Raw genomic sequence first — 18,708 nt, 5'->3', positions numbered from 1 at the left:
CATAAAGCAAAAGTTTTGAGTGTCTGTGCTGTACTAGGAATGGTTTTGAGTGCTGGGAATCTATCAGTTTACAAGACAGGCATAGTTCCTTCCTCTGGAGCCTACATGCTGTGGGGGTAGGAATCTGGAGGTGGAGGAGCTTTACTCCCAGTGTTACAATAAAAACAGTAAACAAATAAACCAATAAATTAATTTGAGAATGTGGTAAGTGTTACAAAGAAACTACAAAGAAAACAATTGAGATGAGGTGTTAGAATAACAGAAATAGTGATAATGAGAGCTACTTTAGATGCGGTCAGGGAAGGCCTCTTTCAGGAGTAAAATTTGGTTTGAAACCTGAGTATATAAGAAGTTCACTTGCGAGAGCTTTCTAGGTAGAAGGCCTTCCTAATGCATAGACCCTGAATGAAAAAGATCTTGGTGTTAGAGTTGTTGGAATAAAAGGAAGGACTCATGAATGAATCCTAGGATTTTTACTCAAGAAACCAAGGGGATATGGGATGCCATTTACTGAGATGGGGAAGACAGGTAGGGAGGAACTTGTTTTGGGGTAAATTAAAACTGAGATACCTGTAGGACATCTTGCAGAGGACAGACAGGAAGATTTTCAATTTTGAGTTTTGGGGCGAAGTCAGAACTAGAAAAATAGCTCAGCAATTTTAAACCCATGAGTTTGGCTTCTTGTTTTAAAATGACTGAGTAATACCATTTTAAATAGCCCTGGGAAATAGTTCCAAAGCAACATAGTGAATAGAAACTCAATGTTTTGAAACAGTGAAATACCTATTAACCCAAACCCAAATATAATGTGGAACTTATTACCAAATTGGCATGTAAATCAAGCTGGAAGACTGTTATTATTTAAAATAAGTCCAAACCCTTAATATCAAAAGCAAAAAGGTTCTTATTTGGAACTGTGGGGACAAGTTTTAGGCTTATGCTCAAAGTTTCCCTAGACCCAGTTAAGCAGAAAGGAAAAAACAAAGAGGCAAGGAAGAAAGATGAATCTCACAAATGAGCAATTTGTAAGATACAGTCAGACATTTAGGGGCAGTAGGTAAGGGAGTTGTGGTGAGAAACCCTGCCTTCTGTATGTTCTTGCAACTTCTGCTCTGATTGGCTAGGGAGAAACAGAAGCTCAAAGAAGTTGTTCATGCCTATAACTCTGAGTCAAAAGAAGAGTCTGTGGTAACCTTGGTACTGGATACACTAACTTGCAATTGCTAGTCCAGAATGAACTTATTCAAAAAGAACTCTCACAATATATATAAAAATACATCTTAAAAACAAAAGGGGGAGTAATCTGGAAAACAGGGTAAAAGAACCACTCACCAGAAAAATGTTGCCATGGAGAAATATCTGTGATCAAACATTGCCTTAAATGAAAACATAATGATCAATTGCCTGAATAAAGCAATTGCATGAAGCAGAAATATAAATGCTTGAAGAAGAGATGATGAGACAGCGAGTGAAATGGAGCATATCAACAAAGCTCAGGAAATAAGTGAGAAAAAAAATAAAACTCGCAGAAGTGAAGATGACAATGAAAACAAAACAAAGGAAAAAATAAATGGCTGAAAACTATTAAGAAACCTAGAGAACAAGTTGAGAAATGCATGCAAACATGAGAGAGCATTACATAGAAGATGGCCAAAAAAGAAATGAAAAATAGAGAAGAAATAAATACAAAAAGATATAATTTAATAATACTTTCCAGAATTAAAAAAAAAAAAGTCTTATATCTGTGGAGTAAAAGGGCACATTATGTCCTATGAAAAGATTATACAACTTGACTAGGACATGTCCAAATATGAAGTGTACTTAAAGAAAAGAAAGCAACAATTATTTAGATATCCAGGCACAATGATCAAGTTACATTCAGACTGGTCTTAAACTTCTGAAGCAGAGATCAGCAAACTTTTTCTATAAAGGGCCAGATAGTGAATACTTCAGTCTTTGCAGTCCAAACAGTCTCCATTGCAGTGTTTTTACTCTTCTATATCATGGTAATGTAAAAGCAACCACAGACAATAAATAAATGAATGGATGTGGCTATATTACAATAAAACTTTACAAAAACAGACCTGCAAACTGCAATTTGCCAAATCCTATTCTAGAGCAATATTAAATAGTAGAAGATAGTGGAACAATGACTTGAAAGTCATCAAGGAAAGTATGATTTTCCAAATTAATAAAAAGCCAAATTATCTTTAAGTGTAATAGTAGCAAGTAAATATTTCTGGACATACAGTTTAGGTGTGGGGAGGGGAGTGCATGCAGTCCTGGTAAGCACACTTAAAAATATGAACTTTAGTCAACCAAGACTTGAATCAAAAACTCTGACAAAACAATGGCATGATTATTGAATCCATTTAACGGTAGGACAAAGATGGAGATAAATGTAAAGATTGTTGTAGTAAAAGTGTTTAGTTTCCTGTATGCTAAAACAAATATCATACATCGATTGGATTGGCTTAAACAGTGGGAATTTATTGGCTGTCAGTTCTGAGGCTAGGATAAGTTAAAAATCAGGGTGTCGATAGGCGGGGCAATAGGTGGACTGGTGAGCTGTATGTTTTAGTTACTCCTCCAGGAAAGTAGGTAGAAAGCCAGGAACTGCGTGGTCTGGACACCACAGAGCAATCTGACTTTGGGCATACTTCATACAACACTCATGAAAACGTGGAACTGCTGAGATCAGCGAAATCTGTAAGTTTTTGTGGCCAGGGGACCTGCACCCCTCCCTGCCAGGCTCAGTCCCGTGGGAGGAGGGGCTGTCAGCTCCGGGAAGGAGAAGGGAGAACTGCAGTGGCAGCCCTTATCAGAAACTCATTCTACTGATCCAAACTCCAACCATAGATAGACTGAGACCAGACACCAGAGAATCTGAGAGCAGCCAGCCCAGCAGAGAGGAGACAGGCATAGGAAAAAACAACACGAAAAACTCCAAAATAAAAGCGGAGGATTTTTGGAGTTCTGGTGAACATAGAAAGGGGAAGGGCAGAGCTCAGGCCCTGAGGCTCATATGCAAATCCCGAAGAAAAGCTGATCTCTCTGACCTGTGGACCTTTCCTTAATGGTCCTAATTGCTTTGTCTCTTAGCATTTCAATAACCCATTAGATCTCTGAGGAGGGCCCTTTTTTTTAATCCTTTTTTCTTTTTCTAAAACAATTACTCTAAGAAGCCCAATACAGAAAGCTTCAAAGACTTGTAATTTGGGCCGGTCAAGACAAGAGCAGAACTAAGAGAGCTCTGAGACAAAAGGCAATAATCCAGTGGCTGAGAAAATTCACTAAACACCACAACTTCCCAAGAAAACGGGGGTGTCCGCTCACAGCCATCATCCTGGTGGACAGGAAACATTCCTGCCCATCGCCAGCCCCATAGCCCAGAGCTGCCTCACACAACCCAGTGTGACGGAAGCGCTTCAAATAACAGGCACACACCACAAAACTGGGCGTAGACATTAGCTTTCCCTGCAACCTCAGCTGATTGTCCCAGAGTTGGGAAGGTGGAGCAGTGTGAATTAACAAAGCCCCATTCAGCCATCATTTCAGCAGACTGGGAGCCTCCCTACACAGCCCAGCAGCCCAGAACTGCCCTGGGGGGACGGCACTCACCTGTGACATAGCACAGTCATCCCTCAACAGAGGATCCAGGGTGCACGGCCTGGAAGAGGGGCCCACTTGCAAGTCTCAGGAGCCATACGCCAATACCAAGGACTTGTGCGTCAGTGGCAGAGACAAACTGTGGCAGGACTGAACTGAAGGATTAGACTATTGCAGCAGCTTTAAAACTCTAGGATCACTAGGGAGATTTGATTGTTAGAGCCACCCCACCTCCCTGACTGCCCAGAAACACGCCCCATATACAGGGCAGGCAACACCAACTACACACGCAAGCTTGGTACACCAATTGGACCCCACAAGACTCACTCCCCCACTCACCAAAAAGGCTAAGCAGGGGAGAACTGGCTTGTGGAGAACAGGTGGCTCGTGGACGCCACCTGCTGGTTAGTTAGAGAAAGTGTACTCCACGAAGCTGTAGATCTGATAAATTAGAGATAAGGACTTCAATTGGTCTACAAATCCTAAAAGAACCCTATCAAGTTCAGCAAATGCCAAGAGGCCAAAAACAACAGAAAATTATAAAGCATATGAAAAAACCAGATGATATGGATAACCCAAGCCCAAGCACCCAAATCAGAAGATCAGAAGAGACACAGCACCTAGAGCAGCTACTCAAAGAACTAAAGATGAACAATGAGACCATAGTACGGGATACAAAGGATATCAAGAAGACCCTAGAAGAGCATAAAGAAGACATTGCAAGACTAAATAAAAAAATGGATGATCTTATGGAAATTAAAGAAACTGTTGACCAAATTAAAAAGATTCTGGACAATCATAGAACAAGACTAGAGGAAGTTGAACAACGTATCAGTGACCTGGAAGATGACAGAATGGAAAATGAAAGCATAAAAGAAAGAATGGGGAAAAAAATTGAAAAAATCGAAATGGACCTCAGGGATATGATAGATAATATGAAACGTCTGAATATAAGACTCATTGGTGTTCCAGAAGGGGAAGAAAAGGGTAAAGGTCTAGGAAGAGTATTCAAAGAAATTGTTGGGGAAAACTTCCCAAATCTTCTAAACAACATAAATACACAAATCATAAATGCTCAGCGAACTCCAAATAGAATAAATCCAAATAAACCCACTCTGAGACATATTCTGATCACACTGTCAAACACAGAAGAGAAGGAGCAAGTTCTGAAAGCAGCAAGAGAAAAGCAATTCACCACATACAAAGGAAACAGCATAAGACTAAGTAGTGACTACTCAGCAGCCACCATGGAGGCGAGAAGGCAGTGGCACGATATATTTAAATTCTGAGTGAGAAAAATTTCCAGCCAAGAATACTTTATCCAGCAAAGCTCTCCTTCAAATTTGAGTGAGAGCTTAAATTTTTCACAGACAAACAAATGCTGAGAGAATTTGCTAACAAGAGACCTGCCCTACTGGAGATACTAAAGGGAGCCCTACAGACAGAGAAACAAAGAAAGGAGAGAGAGACTTGGAGAAAGGTTCAGTACTAAAGAGATTCGGTATGGGTACAATAAAGGATATTAATAGAGAGAGGGGAAAAATATGACAAACATAAACCAAAGGATAAGATGGCTGATTCAAGAAATGCCTTCACGGTTATAACGTTGAATGTAAATGGATTAAACTCTCCAATTAAAAGATACAGATTCGCAGAATGGATCAAAAAAAATGAACCATCAATATGTTGCATACAAGAGACTCATCTTAGACACAGGGACACAAAGAAACTGAAAGTGAAAGGATGGAAAAAAATATTTCATGCAAGCTACAGCCAAAAGAGAGCAGGTGTAGCAATATTAATCTCAGATAAAATAGACTTTAAATGCAGGGATGTTTTGAGAGACAAAGAAGGCCACTACATATAATAAAACGGGCAATTCAACAAGAAGAAATAACAATCATAAATGTCTATGCACCCAATCAAGGTGCCACAAAATACATGAGAGAAACACTGGCATAACTAAAGGAAGCAATTGATGTTTCCACTATAATTGTGGGAGACTTCAACACATCACTCTCTCCTATAGATAGATCAACCAGACAGAAGACCAATAAGGAAATTGAAAACCTAAACAATCTGATAAATGAATTAGATTTAACAGACATATACAGGACATTACATCCCAAATCACCAGAATACACATACTTTTCTAGTGCTCATGGAACTTTCTCCAGAATAGATCATATGCTGGGACATAAAACAAGCCTCAATAAATTTAAAAAGATTGAAATTATTCAAAGCACATTCTCTGACCACAATGGAATACAATTAGAAGTCAATAACCATCAGAGACTTAGAAAATTCTCAAATACCTGGAGGTTAAACAACACACGCCTAAACAATCAGTGGGTTAACGAAGAAATAGCAAGAGAAATTGCTAAATATATAGAGACGAATGAAAATGAGAACACAACACACCAAAACCTATGGGATGCAGCAAAAGCAGTGCTAAGGGGGAAATCTATAGCACTAAATGCATATATTAAAAAGGAAGAAAGAGCCAAAATCAAAGAACTAATGGATCAACTGAAGAAGCTAGAAAATGAACAGCAAACCAATCCTAAACCAAGTAGAAGAAAAGAAATAACAAGGATTAAAGCAGAAATAGATCACATAGAGAACAAAAAAACAATAGAGAGGATAAATATCACCAAAAGTTGGTTCTTTGAGAAGATCAACAAGATTGACAAGTCCCTAGCTAGACTGACAAAATCAAAAAGAGAAAAGACCCACATAAACAAAATAATGAATGAAAAAGGTGACATAACTGCAGATCCTGAAGAAATTAAAAAAATTATAAGCGGATATTATGAACAGCTGTATGGCAACAAACTGGATAATGTAGACAAAATGGACAATTTCCTGGAAACGTATGAACAACCTAGGCTGACCAGAGAAGAAATAGAAGACCTCAACCAACCCATCACAAGCAAAGAGATCCAATCAGTCATCAAAAATCTTCCCACAAATAAATGCCCAGGGCCAGATGGCTTCACAGGGGAATTCTACCAAACTTTCCAGAAAGAACTGACACCAATCTTACTCAAACTCTTTCAAAACATTGAAGAAAATGGAACACTACCTAACTCATTTTATGAAGCTAATATCAATCTAATTCCAAAACCAGGCAATGATGCTATAAAAAAGGAAAACTACCGGCCAATCTCCCTAATGAATATAGATGCAAAAATCCTCAACAAAATACTTGCAAATCGAATCCAAAGACACATTAAAAAAATCATACACCATGACCAAGTGGGGTTCATTCCAGGCATGCAAGGATGGTTCAACATAAGAAAATCAATCAATGTATTACAACACATTAACAAGTCAAAAGGGAAAAATCAATTGATCATCTCAATAGATGCTGAAAAAGCATTTGACAAAATCCAACATCCCTTTTTGATAAAAACACTTCAAAAGGTAGGAATTGAAGGAAACTTCCTCAACATGATAAAGAGCATATATGAAAAACCCACAGCCAGCATAGTACTCAATGGTGAGAGACTGAAAGCCTTCCCTCTAAGATCAGGAACAAGACAAGGATGCCCGCTGTCACCACTGTTATTCAACATTGTGCTGGAAGTGCTAGCCAGGGCAATCCGGCAAGACAAAGAAATAAAAGGCATCCAAATTGGAAAAGAAGAAGTAAAACTGTCATTGTTTGCAGATGATATGATCTTATATCTAGAAAACCCTGAGAAATCGACGATACAGCTACTAGAGCTAATAAACAAATTTAGCAAAGTAGCGGGATACAAGGTTAATGCACATAAGTCAGTAATGTTTCTATATGCGAGAAATGAACAAACTGAAGAGACACTCAAGAAAAAGATACCATTTTCAATAGCAACTAAAAAAATCAAGTACCTAGGAATAAACTTAACCAAAGATGTAAAAGACCTATACAAAGAAAACTACATAACTCTACTAAAAGAAATAGAAGGGGACCTTAAAAGATGGAAAAATATTCCATGTTCATGGATAGGAAGACTAAATGTCATTAAGATGTCAATTCTACCCAAACTCATCTACAGATTCAATGCAATCCCAATCAAAATTCCAACAACCTACTTTGCAGACTTGGAAAAGCTAGTTACCAAATTTATTTGGAAAGGGAAGATGCCTCGAATTGCTAAAGACACTCTAAAAAAGAAAAAGGAAGTGGGAGGACTTACACTGCCTGACTTTGAAGCTTATTATAAAGCCACAGTTGCCAAAAGAGCATGGTACTGGCACAAAGATATACATAGAGATCAATGGAATCGAATTGAGAATTCAGAGATAGACCCTCAGATCTATGGCCGACTGATCTTTGATAAGGCCCCCAACGTCACTGAACTGAGTCATAATGGTCTTTTCAACAAATGGGGCTGGGAGAGTTGGATAGCCATATCCAAAAGAATGAAAGAGGACCCCTACCTCACCCCCTACACAAAAATTAACTCAAAATGGATGAAAGATCTCAATATAAAAGAAAGTACTATAAAACTCCTAGAAGATAATGTAGGAAAACATCTTCAAGACCTTGTATTAGGCGGCCACTTCCTAGACTTTACACCCAAAGCACAAGCAACAAAAGAAAAAATAGATAAATGGGAACTCCTCAAGCTTAGAAGTTTCTGCACCTCAAAGGAATTTCTCAAAAAGGTAAAGAGGCAGCCAACTCAATGGGAAAAAATTTTTGGAAACCGTGTATCTGAGAAAAGACTGGTATCTTGCATATATAAAGAAATCCTACAACTCAATGACAATAGTACAGACAGCCCAATTATAAAATGGGCAAAAGGTATGAAAAGACAGTTCTCTGAAGAGGAAATACAAATGGCCAAGAAACACATGAAAAAATGTTCAGCTTCACTAGCTATTAGAGAGATGCAAATTAAGACCACAATGAGATACCATCTAACACCGATTAGAATGGCTGCCATTAAACAAACAGGAAACTACAAATGCTGGAGGGGATGTGGAAAAATTGGAACTCTTATTCATTGTTGGTGGGACTGTATAATGGTTCAGCCACTCTGTAAGTCAGTCTGGCAGTTCCTTAGAAAACTAGATATAGAGTTACCATTCGATCCAGCGATTGCACTTCTCGGTATATACCCGGAAGATCGGAAAGCAGTGACACAAACAGATATCTGCACGCCAATGTTCATAGCAGCATTATTCACAATTGCCAAGAGATGGAAACAACCCAATTGTCCTTCAACAGATGAGTGGATAAATAAAATGTGGTATATACACACGATGGAATACTACGCGGCAGTAAGAAGGAACGATCTCATGAAACATATGACAACATGGATGAACCTTGAAGACATAATGCTGAGCGAAGTAAGCCAGGCACAAAAAGAGAAATATTATATGCTACCACTAATGTGAACTTTGAAAAATGTAAAACAAATGGTTTATAATGTAGAATGTAGGGGAACTAGCAATAGAGAGCAATTAAGGAAGGGGGGAACAATAATCCAAGAAGAACAGATAAGCTATTTAATGTTCTGGGGATGCCCAGGAATGACTATGGTCTGTTAATTTCTGATGGATATAGTAGGAACAAGTTCACAGAAATGTTGCCATATTAGGTAACTTCCTTGGAGTAAAGTAGGAACATATTGGAAGTTAAGCAGTTATCTTAGGTTAGTTGTCTTTTTCTTACTCCCTTGTTATGGTCTCTTTGAAATGTTCTTTTATTGTATGTTTGTTTTCTTTTTAACTTTTTTTTTCATACAGTTGATTTAAAAAAGAAGGGAAAGTTAAAAAAAAAAAAAAGAAAAACAAGGAAAAAAATATGTAGTGCCCCCTTGAGGAGCCTGTGGAGAATGCAGGGGTATTGGCCTACCCCACCTCAATGGTTGCTAACATGACCACAGACATAGGGGACTGGTGGTTTGATGGGTTTAGCCCTCTACCATAGGTTTTACCCTTGGGAAGACGGTTGCTGCAAAGGAGAGGCTGGGCCTCCCTATGGTTGTGCCTAAGAGCCTCCTTCCGAATGCCTCTTTGTTGCTCAGATGAGGCCCTCTCTCTCTGGCTAAGCCAACTTGAAAGGTGAAATCACTGCCCTCCCCCCTACGTGGGATCAGACACCCAGGGGAGTGAATCTCCCTGGCAACATGGAATATGACTCCCGGGGAGGAATATAGACCTGGCATCGTGGGACGGAGAACATGTTCTGGACCAAAAGGGGGATGTGAAAGGAAATGAAATAAGCTTCAGTAGCAGAGAGATTCCAAAAGGAGCCGAGAGGTCACTCAGGTGGGCACTCTTACGCACACTTTAGACAACCCTTTTTAGGTTCTAAAGAATTGGGGTAGCTGGTGGTGGATACCTGAAACTATCAAACTACAACCCAGAACCCATGAATCTCGAAGACAGTTGTATAAAGGTGTAGCTTATGAGGGGTGACAGTGGGATTGGGAAAGCCATGGGGACCACACTCCACTTTGTCTGGTTTGTGGATGGATGTGTAGAAAAGTAGGGGAAGGAAACAAACAGACAAAGGTACCCAGTGTTCTTTTTTACTTCAATTGCTCTTTTTCACTCTAATTATTATTCTTGTTATTTTTGTGTGTGTGCTAATGAAGGTGTCAGGGATTGATTTAGGTGATGAATGTACAACTATGTAATGGTACTGTAAACAATCGAAAGTACAATTTGTTTTGTATGACTGCGTGGTATGTGAATATATCTCAGTAAAATGATGATTTAAAAAAAAAAAAAAAAAAAAAAAAAAAAACAACAACCCAGAACCCATGAATCTCAAAGACAGTTGTATAAAAATGTAGCTTATGAGGGGTGACAATGGGATTGGGAAAGCCATAAGGACCACACTCCACTTTGTCTAGTTTATGGATGGATGAATAGAGAAATAGGGGAAGGAAACATACAGACAAAGGTACCCAGTGTTCTTTTTTACTTCAATTGCTCTTTTTCACTCTAATTATTATTCTTGTTATTTTTGTGTGTGTGCTAATGAAGGTGTCAGGGATTGATTTAGGTGATGAATGTACAACTGTGTAATGGTACTGTGAACAATTGAATGTACGATTTGTTTTGTATGACTGCGTGGTATGTGAATATATCGCAATAAAATGAAGATAAAAAAAAAAAAGAAAAGAAAATCAAGGTGTCATCGAAGTGATGCTTTCTCCCAGAAAACTGTAGCATTCTGGTGCTGGCTGCAGCAAAGGCTTAGTCCTTGGCTTTTGTGTCACATGGTAACGCACATGGTAGCCTCTCCTTGCTTCTCTTGATTCTGCTTACTTCGATTCCTTCCCATGGCTTTCTCTCCCTCTGTGGCTTTCCTTATAAGACCTTCAGTGCTAAGATTAAGATCCAACCTGATTCAGTTGGGCCACACATTAAGTGAAGTAACCTCATTAAAAGATCCTGTTTACAATGGGTGCACACCCACAGGAATGGATTAAGTTTAAGATCATCTTTTTCTGGGGTACATAGCTCCAAGTCACCACATATAAGGGAATATAAATATTATAAACCCTAATCTAGTAGAAACAATATGAATAGCTAAAGTTGAAGGGAAGTGCGAGAAAAAAATGGAGTTGTTATTAGTACATCTGTCTTCATCTTTCATATAGAGAGTTGCAAGATATTAGTTAAAACTGCTAAATCAACTAATTGAGGTATAAGCATCTTTTATAGTATATGGGAAAACACTAAGAAAACTCATAAACTAAAATTAGGGAATAAGGAGGGGAAATACACTGTGGATCAAGTGTATCAAGTTATATAGGAAATCAAGTTATACTGACAGGTATAGAAGGTAAAAAAGAGTATTATATAAAGTTACGTTCATAAAGATGAGCACTAGAGTATAAATTCAAGCCCCTCGAATGGTTATAAAATACATAGAGAATAGAAATAGAACCAGTAAAGATAAAAAGTTTAAAAATAAATCAATAAAACATCAACAGCACAAAATGTAATAATACTTTTAAGACTAACATAACTATCTTATCAGTAAATTGGCAAATAATACCTCTTAAAAAGAAAAGTTTCAGATTGTATGCAAAGCATAACTGAATTATATTCTGTATACCAGCAAAAGACATGCAACAAAATGACTCATTTGGAAATTGATAGGGATTGCTAAAGGCATATCAGACAATTCTAAGTAACATTAAAAAAAAAAAAACAAAAGCAGGAAATGTACATGAAAGTATTATGTGTTCAAGGAATATGATGTGTGCAACCTTCTATCAAATGTTTGGAAAAAAAAAACATTGGTGGATCTGAGTATCTGGGGGCATGAGGGCATATTGGAGTTCTCTGTATAGGAGTTCTCTGTATTATTTGTAACTGTCCTTAAGTTTGTAAATATTTCAAAATAAGAAAAAAAAAGAATTTTAAAAGGAATAAAATTAAATTATTAAAAAAAGGCAAGTGAGCTCTTGTGAACTATCAAACAAGATTGAAATTTAAGTAAAAAACATTAAATGAGTAATGCATAATGAAGTTATTACAGTTACGCATGCCTGTAATAATGCATACCTACATTTATCCACTGAATAACATGAAAACAGAAAACAAGACTTGGTCTATGAAGAAAAATAGAAACAACAGTAGTAAGAGATTTAATTAATCTCTGTTTTATCAACATTCTAAATCTTTGCTAGCAAAATGAATATCCTGCACCCTGCCTCTCCCCCCCCCCCATGTAACTCAGTTCCAAGTCAAAGACTTGCATAAGTGCTTTTGTTGAGCAGAACCTAAATCACCATCTGCAACCCAAGATGCTATGTGTACTGGAAAATACAGTTTTTAGCTTTTCAATATATGCATACCAGCAGAAGGCTGGAATAGGGAGGGGGAGGAGGGAGGAGGAAGGAAGGAGGACAAAGACACAAATTACCAGTAACAGGAATGAAAAGAGTCATATCACTAAAGATTCTACAGATATTAAAAGGATAATGTGGGAATATTATGAACAACTTTATGCCTATATATTTGACAACTTAGGTCAAATGGAAAAATTCTTGCAAGACAAACTACGATACCAAAGCCCATTCAAAAAGAAGGAGCCCTATGTCTATTAAAGAAATTAAATTTGTAATTTGTAATTTGTCTAGGGCCTTACTAGACAACTCTATAAAACATTTTCTGCCCGAAAATTGAAGAGGAGGGGTTTCCCAACTAATTCTATGTTTTCCAGCATTACTTTGCTACCAAAGATACCAAAGAGAAAGACATTACCAAAAAAAGACATTACAAAAGAAAGAAAACTTCAGACCAATATCCCTCATGATCGTGGATACAAAATTCCCTAACAAAATTTTGGCAAACTGAATTTGTCAATATATAAAGTAGGCAATATATCATGACCAAATGCAGTTTATTGCATGAATTTGAGGTTTGTTTAACATTCAAAAATCAGTTGGTGTAATTTGCCATAATAGTCTCAAAAAGGAAAAAAAAAAAAAAGGGAAATTTCCTTAACTTGATAAAGGGCATCTACACACACAAAAAAATGTATTTATAAAAACAGTTATAGATATGCAATGAATCATAGGGGCTGAGAGAGTAGACTAGGGTGAACAACCATCCTGATGTGCCCAGGACTGAGGGTCGGAGTATGAGAGCTGGGGTGGGGAGAAGGATAGGGTTCTGTGACTCTTACTTTCAGTGCTTAACACTAGGAAAGTCCCAGGCAGAACAGGATGAGTGGTTACCCTAGTATAGGTTCTGGAGCTTGACATTGGGCTTGAATCCCTTATTTATTACCTGTAAGTAACTTCTGACAATTTTCCTCTTTCTTCATCTGGAAATTATTATAATAATTTTGGTATTATAATAGTACTTAAAGAGTTAATATGAGAACTGAATGAATTAATGGACATGTAATGTGCACAAAACATGAAACACTGTAACGTTGGTGATAATAATTCAGATTATATTTTAAGTTCTGAGGCATGGCTGTCTGTCTTACTCATTCCTTTTAGATTTGCCCTGCTTCAGCCTCTTCTGCAAATTCAACCAGTTATCTTTCCAAACACTAATCTAAACTTACCAATTTCCTGCTTAAAATACTTTAGTGTCTCCTTAGTCCCCTTAGGGCAAAGTCCAAATATCATAACAAAGCTTAAAAAGCCTAGCATTTACTCATTTTCATAATTTCTTTCTTCCACACTTAGTACTAGTCTTTCTCTTTAGGCCTTTGCATATGCTGTGGCTGCCACTATAGTTTTTTCTTTCCCTGTTTGTCTTCCTCTACCCCTAGGTCTTTCTCCTGACTAAGCTCTTTCTCCTAGCTTAATTTACCAACCTCAATTCCCCAACTTCCCTGACTTCTCCCCCTACCCCATTCCTATCAAAAAGTAGGTTAAGTTTGCTTCCTTCATTTTCCTTTAGAACTGTTGATTAGCTCTTAATTGAAACTGGTTATGCCATATGGTGATAACTGGTTTTTCATCAACCTTCTTTGTGATCAGAGCAGAGAAAATACATATGTAAAATATAATAAAATAGATTTTCCCAAATTTAGCATGTTTCTCCTGTCTTCTCTTTACCTTCCTAGAGAACTGTAATTGGCTCTTCAAAACCTAATTCAGTATGAGCATCTATTATCTGAATATTTCTCTGACATCCTTTGCCTTCCCTATCCAGTTCCGTTGATTAAGTTGATCATTTCTTATCTATCATGCTAGTAATTTTACTACTGTTTATCATAGAACTTAGTACACTGCACTGTAGTTGTTTTCCATCCTAGACTGCAATTATAACAAATATTTATTTAGAATATACTACAAGCAGGGCACTATGCTAGGTTCTGGGGTACACTGATGAACAAATCTGACATTGTCACTGTTCTTATGATGATTATGGTGTAAAGAAAAAAATAGACATTGTATCATTCAGGGCTCTCTACAGAAACAAAACTAACAGAGTGTGTGTGTATGTATTAAGAGATTTATTTTAAGGAATTGGCTCACTTGGCTGTGAGGGCTGGCAAGTCTGAGATTTGTAGGCAGGATAGCATGCTGGAAATTCCAGTATGAGTCCAAAATAGGGGAGGCCGGCAGGCTGGAGAAGATTGGGTAGAGGCGTAGATGGTGTTGTCTTGAGGCAGAATTTCTTCTCTGTGGAACCTTCAGTTCTTTCTAACTGATTGGATGAGTCCACATACATTATGGAGGATAACTCCCTTTACTTAAAGTTGATACTAATTCCATCTGCAGAATACCTCACAGCAACAACTGGATACCATAAGCTAGCCAAGTTGACATATAAAATTAGCCATCATAGACATTAATGGCATTAAATAAGTAAGTGTAAAATTGCATATTTGATAGTGAAAGAGAAATATTTGATGTTATTAAAGCACATAAGAGGGATTCAGCCTTGAGAAAGTGACACCCAAGCTTAAAATTGAAGAGAGAAGGTAAGAGCATACCAGTCAGAGGAAACTGTAAATGAAAAGATCTTTTTTGTAATCTTATCTAATAAAAGTTATTGAAAGAGAGCTAGTGTGGCTGGGGTAAAACATTACTCTGCCTCCAGTACAAGCTCATTGGAGGGACTGTCGGTGGGCTTCTCTGGTAGCTCAGATGAAAGAAATGATGGCAGTTTAGATTAGGGTGATGTTAGAAACTGAAGTGGGTTTGAGAAATTTTTAGTGAGGAATTTTGATAGGACAAAGTAATGAATTGGATCTTGGTGATTGTTCTGGTGTGCTAATACTCTCCTTTTGCAAAACACCAGAAATGGATTGGCTTTTATAAAGGGGGTTTATTTGGTTACAAAGTTATAGTCTTAAGGCCAAAAGTATCCAAGGTAAGGCATCAACAAAGGATACCTTCACTGGAGAAAGGCCATTGGCATCTGGAAAACCTCTTTTAGCTGGGAAGGCACATGGCTGGCGTCTGCTTGCTCCCAGGTTGCATTTCAAAATGGCGTTCTCCAAAGTGTTGCTGTTGGGGCATTTTGTCCTCTCTTAGCTGCAGCTGCTCTTCAAAATATCACTTTCTGTTGCTCTCCAAAATGTCACTCCTAGCTGCTCTGAGGTCCTTTTGTCTGTGAACTCCTTTATATGACTCCAGTGATTCAATTAACAACCACCCTGAATGGGCAGAGTAACACCTCCAATCAAAGGTTTCACTCACAGTTGATTGAGTCGCATCTCCGTGGAAACAATCAAAGGATTCCAATCTAATCAACAGTAATATTTCTGCCTCCACAAGATTGCTTCAAAGAACATGGCATTTGGGGGGACATAATACATCCAAACTGGCATAGTGATGATGGAATTGAAGGATTAAGAAGAGGGGTGTAGAAAGGATTGTTTGTAAATATTATGAAAATAACTGGATGGATTATGTTCTCTTCACTGTTGTGTTCATTCAGCACCTTATTCGTCATCTGGCACACATCGAGCAAATATTTCTTTAGAGTGAACATTGTTTTAAGTTATGAACAAGTTATATCAACTGAAATATAAACTACATGAATAGAAAATGCATTATTCACTGGAATGAAATCTAATGATTTGATTTGTTCTTTACTTTGAAATTTCAAAATATATCAAATGAGACCTAGACTATAGATGATCTTTGTACAATCCTTTAAAAATTGTATATGAAAAGCTGGTTAAAAATGCAGTTGTTTTGTAAGAGAAATAATGATAAAACATTTCTAAATTCTAAAGAATCCTTGATATAATGACAGAAAAATTTCCTTCATTAAAATTGATATCCAATGTATTTTTCTCTTTTTCAGCAACACACATTAGTCTTGTTCATATTTAGGTGTGTGTGCAGGTTGCAAATCAACAACTCAAGTTTTTATCTTGGACTCACAAAATAAGGAAGGAATATTGAAATATAATTTTCTCTAAATTCCTATTGCCTTTCTTAATTTTGCTGAATTACTGATAACATGCAAACACACGTTATTGTGAAAAGTGTCGTTATTAGAAATGTGGACTATTTAGGACCAGTAATCTCATTAAAGTAAGGAATTAAAACTTGTACCTTTTTATTCTAAAACCTTAATTAATTTTTTCTTAGAATATATCTATAATTAGTAATACTAATTTTTAAATAATAAATCTTAACATCATAGCCAATAAATAACATTCAAAATGCTTGTATGGATGTATTTTACAGGTGTGTTCTGCTCCCACTTTTGGGAATGAAGCCTCCTCAGCAAAGCCTTTATCTACTTGTTGATTCTGTTGATGAAGGATGTAACATTACTGAAGGTGAACAAACATCTACCAGCTTTTCTGGGACTGTTGCAGAGCTTTTAGCTGGTCACCATGAGTTCTTTCCACCATGGCTATTGCTTCTCTGTTCCGCCCGAAAACAGAGTAAAGCTGTTACTAAAATGTTTACAGGTAAGCATAGTTACTTACTGCCATCAGCAAATGTTTTTCATTGATGAATTAGTATATGTGCTTCTTTCTTAGAGAAAAGCACAGTGGAAAATCTAGTTGTTGCTTCTGCTTCTTCTATCAGCTGTTCTGAACTGTATCTTTGTATCTTTTACGTTTATTAATTGTATTTAAAAGAAGCCATAAAATGTTTTAAGATCATTTAAACTTTTAACTTTTTCAAGATTCTTTTTCTAACCTCTTTAATAAAGGTTAAGAGTACTTCATGCCATATTAGCTGCTACATATCTGTGAGACTGCATTCATTATGTTGTGGTATCATGATCGGCTTTTTATATTCCGTCCGACTTAGACTGAACATCTTGAGAATTGCAAATATGCCTTTTATTATTATTATTATTCAATGCCAGTTACTCTAAGGCTTTATTATTTATTTATTTATTTATTTATTTATTTGGTGTGAAGGAAAAACAGAGTCACAGCCCTTTAGGATATCTCTTGAAATATACCTCTTTTTACCCATTTCTGATATGTGAGAGAACTGTGCATATATTGCGTAAAATCAGTAGTCTTTTGCTTTTTGTTTTTTTTTAAATTCTCTTTCTATACTACCATGTGGTTACTCCTGCTGGGTTATGTAAAGCACTCTTCTTTGTGCTGTGGAAATGGAAAATGAAAGGAGTGTGACACGGGGACCTCAAACAGTGTTTGTAGTATAATTGGAGAGATAATTAAGTAAATAGTTAATTAGCCTGATCACTTTTAAATAGTTCTATATATTTTACAGTATAGTGAAAACTTATTAATTTCTTCAAATAATTTCTTATGGCCAACTCTATTCCATTTATCAATTGTCCCTTTTAGATTTCCTTTGCTACTGATGGTAGCATTTGTGATTTCAGTGTATAGTGATAAGAAGTTTGGAGACTGAAATAACAACTAACGCTTATGTAGCACTTAATATACCAGGCATAGATAAAGTTGAATCCTGTTTTGGTCTTCTATGTCATTCCATTCCTTTATTTTCCAAATTAGAGGCAACCAGTATCATTAGTTTATTTTATATCTTTCTGACTCTTATTTATTATATGGTATGTTTTTATAGTTTGCATGAAATAAAACACTGCATATACCTTCTCAGCTCTGCCATTCATTCGCTTTGTGGTCATAGGCAACTGACTTGACCTTTCTGTGCTTCAATTTCTTCATCTACACTTGGTGATTATAATATTACTTTCCCCATAGGGGTTTTTTGCAAGTATTAAATGTCAGGTTACATGTGAAGCACTTAGAACAGTACCTCTTGCATAGTAAGTCCCTCCTAAATTATTGCTGCTGTTATTCTTATTCTTATTACTATATTCTAATTTTTTAGCCAGCATTACTTTGAGCCATATTCCCATTACTGCTTATAAATCCAGTTAATTGGTTTTAACTGCTGGATACCCTTCCTTCCCATGTATAAATCTCCAATTAATTTTTCCATTATCCTATTCATGGACTTTTATATCATTTTCAGTTTTTCACCGTTACCAAAATGCTTCATGAACATGTTTGCGTCTTTATCCTTGTCCACATGTGCTAAAGGTTTGCAGTGTAATATTAGACTTGAAATTGCTGGATTATAGAATATGTACATTTTGAACTTCACTTAATTTTGTCAAATTGCTCTTTAATGTGGTTGAAATTATTTATTCTCCTATCAACAATGTATGAGATTTTGCATTTTTCTATATTCTCAT

General features: G+C 36.8%; 1 protein-coding gene across 3 annotated transcripts in view; it reads left to right on the top strand.

Moving 5' to 3' along the window:
• ANKRD50 (ankyrin repeat domain 50) overlaps window positions 1-18,708 on the top strand; it is a 62,134-nt gene that overhangs the window by 32,401 nt on the left and 11,025 nt on the right. For all 3 annotated transcript variants that reach the window (XM_037830617.1, XM_037830616.1, XM_037830615.1), the window contains one exon: window positions 16,740-16,969. In XM_037830617.1, coding sequence (XP_037686545.1) covers window positions 16,765-16,969 — 205 coding nt within the window. In that variant the 5' untranslated portion in view covers window positions 16,740-16,764. The remainder of the gene's footprint in view (window positions 1-16,739; window positions 16,970-18,708) is intronic.

The sequence above is a fragment of the Choloepus didactylus genome, chromosome 3 (genome assembly GCF_015220235.1).
Source record: "Choloepus didactylus isolate mChoDid1 chromosome 3, mChoDid1.pri, whole genome shotgun sequence".
Classification (NCBI taxonomy): domain Eukaryota; kingdom Metazoa; phylum Chordata; class Mammalia; order Pilosa; family Megalonychidae; genus Choloepus; species Choloepus didactylus.
Note: the sequence above shows the minus strand (reverse complement) of the source record. Positions and strands in the feature narration are given on the sequence as shown.